Below are 10,268 nucleotides of genomic sequence, written 5' to 3'. Positions count from 1 at the left end.
CCACAGTAATCTCTGATTAGTTTCCATTTTGCTGGGGACACCACAAGGACCCACGAGTGGCCTTGCACCCCTTTACTGCCTTAGCAGCAAGAGCTTTGAAGAACTCCAGACCTGATGAATCCAGAGCAGACGCTATTGTCCCGAGCAGCTGACGGGGGCTGCGAGGATCTTTCATCACCAAATAAAATGTAAACCGCAACATCTGTCAGGAACAGCTTTCACAGTCAGGTAGTATTTTCACTAGAATTGTACTTGTCACGGAACATTTATTATTTGCACATATTCAAACGCCTTAAAACAACGACAGTCAACAATAGACAGTTGTCTGTTGGAAGATACAGGAAAGACAGTATTAAAAAAAAACAGAAATATGTGCCCTAGTGAGTGAGGTCTCCTTGTGACCGTGTTTGTGAATGCGTCCTGTTCAGTGTGCAGAGGAGTTGGCGCCGGCGTGGCCTTCAGAAGCGCACACGTACTCTCCACGAGTAGTTTGTGAGAACTTTGTCTTTTTTCTTCACAATGCAGGTGTATGTGCCTTCGTTGATGGCGTTGGCCACTATGGTGATGTGGTCATCTTTCAAGGAGATGTAGTTCGGGTGAGAGTACTCCAGCAGCTCCCCGTCTTTGTACCAGCTGAAAGAGGAGTCAGACGTTAGCCGGTGCTCAGTGACAACATGCCGCATCATGGCTGCGCTGAGGTGGGAGATACTCACTATACTTTGCCTTTCTTCGATGCTATTTTTTTCCCGCATCGAAAGGTGAGCTTCTTGCCCTCGACGACCAGCTTGTGCTTGGTCCTCGGGGGTGTCGGGGTGGGAGCCACGGTGGGGAAAGGGAACTCTGAAGAGAAATGAGGGGAGGCGTTTAAACTGATGCTCCAGAATAAGACATGCAAAGATGAGCGCTTTAATGATGTTACAGTGATCCCGACCATGCAACAATCACCTGACAGCAATCTGCTGGAGACAAAGAGAGATAATCCCATACCTCAGTGCACTTCACAGTCTGGAGATGTCTCAACTTCCCCTCACAAACACCTCGCAGACACGCTGATTAATGTCAGAAGTTTTGATATAAACCCCATCATGTCCCACACTTAATACGCTTTTCACAGCCCCTGACCTGCCGGCGCCGCGGCCGTCTTATCAATGTAATATCTCCCATCTGGCTCCTGACGAACACAACAGGCCGCCTTGTGATCAACTCAAAGTCTGCATAAAAAGCAGTCGCTCTCGTTAATGCCGCAAAAATCCAAATTGACCTTGTGTGTCTCTAACCCTCAAGCCACAGTCTGAAATTCCAGCGGTTTGGAGTCACTCAGGAATTTTCCACAGCCGTACAACGTCTCCCAATCAACAATGAGGAACAGATTACTGCGAGCCAGGAATCGTATCCTCTTGCCTCTCTCCACACTGTCCCTTGTTGCTGACAAAAATCTCAGAAAGCCGCAACAATCTATGGGCTGTGATGGTTAAGAGGAGCCATTTCCTGTTGTGCAACAGGAGACCTCGGGACCAGCGCGTCGCACAATAAACCTAGAGGGGCTTAGGCTGTCAGATTGCTAAAGTGTTATCAATATTCAGCGTGGAGACAGCCAACAATCCGCAGGTACCTGCTCTGCTCTGTCAGCGTTCTGGGCCAAAACACACACCGCCTCCCTGGGGACTCTGGTATTCTCCAGATCTAAACACAAACTCCTCCAGTGGCAAGTGTAATCTCCCTTCAAATCAGATTCTTGAAAACCCCCATCGCAGCTCTGCATGGCTGGACCTGTTGGCTCCCGTTGCTCCATTGGCAAACGGTTCACAGCAGCTCCTCGCGCTGCTCAATTGAGAGAAACCACCACCACCCCCCCCCCCCCCCCCCCTCCTAGACTGCTGCTGCATCTTACCGGAACAGAAATCACAGCTGGAGGGGCAGTGCTTCTGCATCAGCTTACGCTTGCTGTCGCAATAGCCTTTCCGAGCCCAGGCCGGGCAGATGAATAACCGGTCCAAACATCCTGGAGGAGAGGGGGAGATGGGAGTGAGTAGGAGGAGGAGAAGGATCAGACAACAGCACTCGGTCAGCAGCAAAAGAATTTGGATGCCTGATCTGCTTCTTGGTCCAAAGAAAATGACTCACCATAATACACGCTAATGATGACTCATGAGTAGTTTATACAATATTCATTAATGCCACGTTGGCTTTCAGTGTCAGACGAACACTGTGGTCTGCGTTCTGGTCGACGGGCCACAGGTTTTTTACTACCGGTTCTTTACAAGTGCATCTAGATGTAATTCTTCTAATATCGGGATCAGACCACACAATATTTTTGCCTTTTGAAGTGCTGCACCCCAGGCCGGACCTCGACTAATCATGGCTTGCCGTCTTTCATGAAATGCGCAGGTGATCGGGAAGGTGGTGCCAGGGTCAAACTTCACTGTTCCACCTGCCTGCACCAGCGTCTTTCCTTTCTCACTTTGGCATATTTAACATGTGACAAGAAGTTGTCAAACTGGGCCAGAAAGGGCAGAAGAGTTCTTTTTTTTTTGTTTTGTCAGGGTGTTGTGAGGCTTCTCAGATGCTGCGTCAGTTGTCCTCCACTATGACAGACAACACAGGACAAAATGAGCAATGTGTTTTCATTCATGACACCCCACGTCTGTCAGGCCATCAGGTAGTCTGATCCCAGCATGAGAACTGGATTTTCTCCATTCATTCAAGAGGCTTCAGTGGTTCACCTTTTGGGTGAATTACAAAATGTCTTCATGACCAAATAAGTCGATTTATTTATGTATTACTTCTACACATCCGGTGTCTTGGACGACAGCGTTGTCAGGCAGATTGACAATAATCAAAGCTCAAAAGAATGTAAACGTAAGGACTGTGAATGTACCGTAGAGACGGTGCAAACCCCACACCTCGTCCTGCGTGATCAGCTTCCGCCCTGTCAGAGTTGCATTCAGGTGCATTATAGCTTTCGGGTTCATGGAGTGCATGAGTCCCAGGACGTGGCCGATTTCATGAGTCGCCACATGGACGAGATCTGTCAGCCAAACCCCTGCAACACAGAAACTGTTGATTAGTCTCTCTTTTCAGCTGTCGTGCACCTACGGTTAAATATTAGTAGTTTTAACAAACATGATAAAGACGCATGCCTTTCTTCCAGCTAAAGCGCATGTTTCCCAGAATCCAGTACTCATGGTCGTCGAAGTGGATTTCGCCAGTTGGCGGGAAGAACGCGTGAGCCAATTCTCCTGTGATGCCGTCGAAACAGTGGTGCAAGTACGACTGCAGACAGTCTGTGTGGTTGACGGGGTAGAAACCTGCCAAGAGAGAGAGAGACACATACCTCAGAGCCGAGGAGGGAAGCCCTCACTCTGCTCTGCACCGTGTAGACTACAGCAGGCCGATGATGAATTACAAAAGACAGAGCGTTTTCTTCAGCCTTCACTCTGAAGGATGACAACCATTCCTCTCACTGTCAACTGAGAATTTATGCAGGACCCTGGAGTTTGCACCCAAAGGGACAGATAAAGTATAATTTAGACTGCTTCACCATGGGCTGACATGTATGGAAGTTGTTTTTTTTTCATTTAGAATTATGAATCGCGCTGAATATAAGCTTGGTAATATAGTTGCGGCAGTGTGATTTAATAAGCTTGGAGGCGAACACATTTCAGCGATGACAGCGCAGAGAGAAAAACGGTAACGACAAAGCAGAAGTTTGGAGCCCGGAGCCAAGGAACATCTGTTGGGGACTGATGGAGCAGAGTACCCACCGATCTTTATGTCCGCTTCTTGGTCCGCTGGCACCTCTCTGAAGGTGAACGGCGAGACGTCGCTCCACATGCCAAAAGCCTTGGCAATGCCACGACGCGTGTCGCTGGCATTTATCAAGTTTGTGGGGTAGGAGAGCAACCTGCTCAGACACAACAGCATTATGTACAGTAGTTAATACTGGACTCTACACACATTCCTCTACAGAGGAGGAATCTGCCAAAACACAATGGCTACTGTTCAAACAGACCAGAATTCCCACAAGCACTGCAAGTACAGCTCCATTACTGAGGCTGGATGTGCCTTTATATCTCGGCTAAGGTTAGACTGATATGGGTGCTTTTAATAAGGATCAGATACTGATCAGCTGTCAAATTGAAAGGGATGAAGATATCACTTTACTAATTCAGCAATGACTGAAATTTGGCTCATTATCTACTTTTTGTCCACAAGTTTGTTGGATCACCAATGATCACCCGGGGATGGAACCTCTTTAGTTCAATCCAGTCTAATAAAGAACTTTAAGGGATTTTTTTTTTTTTTTTTTTTACAGCTTCAGGAAGATTAAAGCATCACTGGATCTTCTCCAAACAGTTAATGCAGCACAGTCCAAATGTGTTGCAGCCAAGCAATTGCAGTGTGGGTGCAAAGGTCCACCATATTCTACTTATTTGGCTCTCTGACAACTGCAAGCAGAGAGCTCTACAAGGCATCGCTGTCAGACGATGCACTTTGAACTTTTGTTGGTGCTACAACCTTCACTGGACGTCTTGACTGACATGAGATGAGGAGATACTGGCAGCCTCTCCGCTTTGGACTAAATGATTCCATCAAGGTGCAGCTAACCCGCACCAGCAACAGTCTGATTTCAAGATCTTCGACTTGGCCGACTTCAACTGAAAAATATCTGCGCTTGTGTTTTCCTGCCAAAACCAACATCAGTCGAACTCTCTCTGGTGTTTTGTCAGAGGATTTGTTTTCCTTTTCCTCTTTCTAAAACTGTACTGCGCTGCTACGTTGACTACAGGTAGAATTGCAAATGAATACTTGTATGTCAGCTTGAACTTGTCCCATTTGAGCTGCTCCGGGGTGAGGGTGTAGCGCTTGTTCCTGGAGACGTGTAGCACGTGTGTCCGGGCCTCTTTGCGGATCCCGATGAGCAACGCAGTGGTGTAAGCTTCTTCCTTGGACAAAGAAAAACCTTTAATTAGTTAGGAACTGAACCTCGAACTATCTGAAGCTACTATCTGGATCCAATCTGATGACGATCAGCGTGGATGGAGCTTCCAGAAGGATTCAGCTAGACACATGATTTTTGTGTTACATCCATGCATGCTACAAGCCCCGGGAAAGAGTCTGACGTTTAAAGCTGCAGGCATATCACTCCACTTGTTGTTTTGACAGCTACAACCGCTCTTATTTGCAGTGCCTTAATGTTACGTATTAGATTTTCACGCGGGGGCATTTCCATCTCATGGAAACAGGAAGCGGTCAGTAGTAAAAGTGCTTTCCAAACATAAAGTATGATCCTTTTCACAGATAGCTCGTGTCTGATGTCTCTTTGGGGATGGGCAGCATCGGCTCCAAGTGATCACACCTGGATTCTGTGCTATTTTTATAGCTCTGAAAGGCCGTCTATGGGCGCTGCTTTCATAAATATTCTGTTACTGAAGAGAAGTTGTGGTTTGCTTTGGCTGCGATATTTAGTGATCGCACCAGTTGATAAAATCTATAACTTTTTATGGAGATGGGCTTATGCAATAAATCCCCTTTCCAACACTTGAAGTCAGTCGGGCCGTGCTTCTGACCCAAGCCGCCCGTTCTGCGGTGGAAGCGGGAAGGCGTCCCGTCCTAACTCATACATTTAAGGAGGATTTAAGGAGACATACATTGAAATGGAAACACTGCTGAAGCTACGTGCAGCGCATGTATTGTGCATCAGGCGCAAGATGAGAGAGGATGAAGCGAGCCTGCAGAAAACATGCAGGCTGCAGTGATAAGTGTGAAGGCCTCAGCGGGCTTCAAACCATCTTCTCGTCAGACTGTCTAACAGTGTTGGAAACGTCCTTTTGGAACGTCAAAATTCCAACTGTTCTATCAAGCTCTCTTTTTTCATTGTTTTCGCTGCTATTTGTGTCACTTGTGTCGTTTGCACAACCACGCACAACACCACGACCACCTTCCAGGAGACATGTCCAAACGTGCTGTGCTCTCCGTTTGTGCGACTCATTGTATTGAGATTACAAAGACGCATAAAAGGCAGAGTCCTCAGCGGTAGGATGCAGCTAAGAGGAGGCTATGGGTTTCAGTATGCATCAAAAAAGTGGCTGACAGATCATCCATCTGAGCATCCGCTCCACCTTCTCTGAACAGAAGAACTGTGGGGGCTGCGTCTGTCAAGTTTCCTAACTTTCCGAAAACAGAAAATCGGACCAGCGCGTCCAGTTTGCGCAGCTACTGCAGCTGTCACGCCTCCACAGCCAGGTGTGCGGTGGTGTGGAGGCGTTCTTTCAGCCATTTTTCCCTTCTTCACACAACTACCGCCATCACCTGTTGGGTGAACGACCGAGCGCAGCAGCCCAGTGTGGACTGTTATCTCCATTTCAGCTGACTTTTCTTAAATCTTTGCTTTTCTATTGTGAATTTGATCATTTCCTGTCTCCAGAACACTCAAAATAATTCAAATATAGCCTTAGCGAGGAAAGGCAGTCTGTTGTAACTGGCTACAGTCAGTAGACCTATGGAAGCCATACCCCATCATTCTCTCACTGGGGGAAAAACACTGAAGACGGAGAACAAATATCAAAGCCACTCCCTTCACTTTGTATTCTACACCCTATCCTCTAGTTCCTGTTTCTACTTCGCCCAGTCAAGACAAATAGATCCAGTACTTCCTTCATTTCCTTACCATAATAGTGAACCAGGGGCGGGCAGTCTGGCAGATTGTCCCATACGGCTGTCTTGACTGAACTTGATGACGTCTCTTGCTCTGATGTTAAATATAACGTGCATTGCATTATATGCACTGGTCATTGTTTTATACAACAGTTGCATTCGTGACCTGATCTCAGTGATTTATGAGGTGTTTAATGTACTAAGGCCAGCGTAGTTCTTTCCCTGTCGTGTCTTGTTATATTTACTGCAAATCTAATCTCACACTCTGGCACAAATAAAGATGAACCATGAGCCACGCGGGCCGAAACAAGTGCTCTAGACTAAACCTTGAAGCCAGTGGTGAGCGCTGACTCGGAGGGCAAAACATCTGAGGACAAATCCCAGAAGATCCCGGCAAGAGTCTGGAAGAGTTTAAGGTCAGTCCTGTAGACTGCTAAAACAGGGATTATCAGTTTCATCCTTAGTTTTAGAAAAACTCAGCATTGGCTATTTTTTGCATAGAATTCAAAACACACACTGTCAGTTGACCTTTTCCTCAGCGTCCACCTTTACTTGACAAACTGAAGCTGAGTATCAGGTAAAATCAGTAATAGATGGTCAACATTGACAGAAAATGGGTTGATATGACATCGTAATGTAGAACTACTTTGTGTATTTCGTTTTGCATATTTTGAACTATCTCTACAGTTTGAATCATACAAATACTGCATTATTTCCAGTGTACATACAACACATGGAAAATGCTCTTTGACTGCAGTTTGACAGAACTTTATTCTCTGACTGATACATTTATACTCCAGTGTGTCTCCTACGCCTGCTGTCACTCATTTGCAGCCTCAGTTATGTAATCCTCAACAGCAGACTCCTTGACTGACACATAATGAGAGTGTGTGGCAAAGGAAACGACACAGAGCTATCCCTCAGGCTCTGTATCGCAGTGGGAGTTGCATGGAGGAACACATTTATCCAATTCACTGAAGATGTGACTGTACGGGGATCCATTCCATAGCCTAACCTCATTGTGGCATTCCTCTGACTTCTCCACCTTAAACATTTATTGAATCTAATGCATATTGCCATGGGCAAGCTATAACTGAGTGATTTCATCTGATGATGTCCTACTAATGATACGTTTTAAGAAACCGGAGAAATGATTGAAATTGCATGGACAGTGGCTCCCTATTAAAAGTCTGTCAAAGCTGGAAGTTCTGCATCATTACAATGAAAATAATGAGAATGAGACTTGTGCTGCTTTGAAAAATCACTGACTGTTCACTCTCTACTAAAAAATGTTGGAATTAAATTTTATGTTAATGTTAAGTGTGAACAGCTTGTACAACACACGATGAGGCAGGTTGTTAATCTTTATGTTCTGGTGCAGAATTCGGGGTATAAAGGATCCACCAAGTGTCCATTCATTTCAATGTAATTTAAACTTGGATGGCAGGAAGCAGGAGTTGAACCGTTTACTTACAAAAGTTACTGTTTCAAATAAGTGCTGCCTCGTCAAATACAACACTGTACATGCCGAATTGAAAAGCGGCTTTTGCAAAGTAAAAATCATTTCAAGCCAGAACATTACTTGTATGAAGCTCCGCAAAAAACGTTGCGCAAACGTTAAGACAAGGAATTATGAATGAAGTTTGGTGTTGCGCTTTTTTTTTTTTTTTTTTTTAATGATAAAGGCAAAAACTTACTAATACGACTTAATCACTGCAACCCAGACAAAACGCCGGACTCGCAGAGCTGCCACGGCAGCTCTTGCGTGCCGTGAAGTGGTCAGAGCATACCTCTAACCTCCAGGAGGGAAACGCGGTGGCTTGTTGCATCCCTGCGAACAGAAGGCTGAGCAGCGCGGCAGCCGCCAGAGGAGCGAAGCCCCGGTCGCCTCCGCGTAAACTTCTGGGAGTCTGACAGCACACCATGGCTGCGATATCACACCTCCAGGAAAAAAAACAAACAGATAATCCCTCAGAGAAGACTACATGGGTTGACCATCTAAACCCGTGCACACTACTTGTTGGCCATTGCACGGTATGGTAATGTGTTGCTAGGGGCTCGGGTAGCTTCTGCAGCTGTGTGCGGCAGCGCAGTCCTGCCTGCGGACCGAGCAGTGAAAGCAGTGCAGACTGCATCGGCTCTGCTCGGCTCTCTTCCGCACAGTGCGCCTGCCAGGGGACTGGTTTCATATTACTGTAGATGGGGCAGGGGGTCAGTGTCGAGACAATCTAATGAAAACCAAACGCGCTCCGTCCATCAAACCACTTGTTGCAACTACCAGAGCTCAGTCAAAGTAGAATCAGATGGCTTATTTTGAACATGATTTTCTGAGGTTTATGTAATGCTACTGGGGGAAAAAAAAAGTAGTTTAGTCTTCTCCTCATCCCACTGTGGCATGCACACTTTCCGGGCAGGATTTTATTCTGTGACCCATCTTGCCAACTCCAAACGACCCAGGACTCCAAACAAAATCCAGTGTTGCTGTTCATCTCATTAAACAGCGCAGGGTTTCAGTTAAATAGATGTATTTTCTGGTGCACTTCCTTCCAAAGAATTACATTTCTTATTGTTCGGAAGTTTGTAAAGTTTAAAAACTTTCACGTCATGTCTCCTCTGACTGTGACTTGCCAACATTACTGTCCATCAAGGACGGTGTGACATGAGCATTGCAGGGGCCACAGACAGTGTAGGCCCTGCAGATGTCTGGCTATCTATCTAGTTGATTTAGTACCGTCAGTTGTAGAGGGGCTGAATGGGTGGGTGTTAGTCTTGATGTACTTTTGCACCTATGACACCTGAGCCCTTACCCATACGGTTTTTCTTGGCCCATGGAGTAAATTGCACATGGGCTGCAACCAGAATGTGGATCTTGCTGAAGGTGGGGTGGAAAATGTGCTCTGCGCGATTTTGGGTCTGAAACCGGATAAAATGGAAAAGGAAATGAAAAATGGAAAAGGAAAGCAGAACATTGACCAGTAGCTGAGAAGACATGATTATTAATTGGACCCAGGGTGGTCAGAGAAAGGTTCAGTTTAGGGATTTCAGAGATGATCTGTGTGTTTAATTTCTTAAAACCACCAACATTCCCCCAGTTACAGGATGTTTTACAATTACTTTTTGTCATTACATTCTTAGCAGTTTTCCCACCACCATAATAAACCAATAGATAGATAGCTAGATAGCTAGATAGATATACTTTATTTATCCCAAGCTGGGAAATTGCAGTGCAGCAGCAGCATTACACACAGTGAAATAAGTGAAAATAAGACTATAAAGAACAAACTATACATAATAAAAATATAAAAATAGCGAGCAGTAAAAAGACTTTATACATAACAAAATAATAAAATAGCCAAATAGTAAACAGTAGTAAAAAGTATTGCACAAAAGGAATATCAAATACAAATGAATATCAAAATAAGAATATCAAAAGCAAATGGCAGTGAAAATAAAGTGTACCGTGACTGTAAGAACAAACTATATATAATAAAATATCGAAATAGCAAGCAGTAAAAAATTATATACATAATAATAAAATATCAAAAGCATACAGTAGCAAATGGTTAACTATACACCATCCTAGAGTCAAGTCAGTGAACCAAAGCAGCCAT

General features: G+C 45.2%; 1 protein-coding gene across 1 annotated transcript; it reads right to left on the bottom strand.

Annotated features, from left to right (window-relative positions):
* Window positions 1–232: 232 nt before the first annotated feature.
* mmp23ba (matrix metallopeptidase 23ba) lies at window positions 233–8,751 on the bottom strand. Its single transcript, XM_041946200.1, has 8 exons — window positions 8,448–8,751; window positions 4,810–4,946; window positions 3,765–3,904; window positions 3,141–3,308; window positions 2,879–3,043; window positions 1,892–2,002; window positions 714–840; window positions 233–633 (listed from the first exon to the last, which is right to left on the bottom strand). The coding sequence occupies exons 1-8, from the start codon at window positions 8,580–8,582 to the stop codon at window positions 459–461; spliced, it is 1,158 nt and encodes a 385-aa protein (XP_041802134.1). The 5' UTR covers window positions 8,583–8,751; the 3' UTR covers window positions 233–458.
* Between the last annotated feature and the right edge of the window lie 1,517 nt (window positions 8,752–10,268).

This window comes from Chelmon rostratus, chromosome 10 (genome assembly GCF_017976325.1).
Source record: "Chelmon rostratus isolate fCheRos1 chromosome 10, fCheRos1.pri, whole genome shotgun sequence".
NCBI lineage: Eukaryota > Metazoa > Chordata > Actinopteri > Chaetodontiformes > Chaetodontidae > Chelmon > Chelmon rostratus.
The sequence above is the reverse complement of the archived record's forward strand: the minus strand, read 5'-3'. Positions and strand labels throughout refer to the sequence as shown.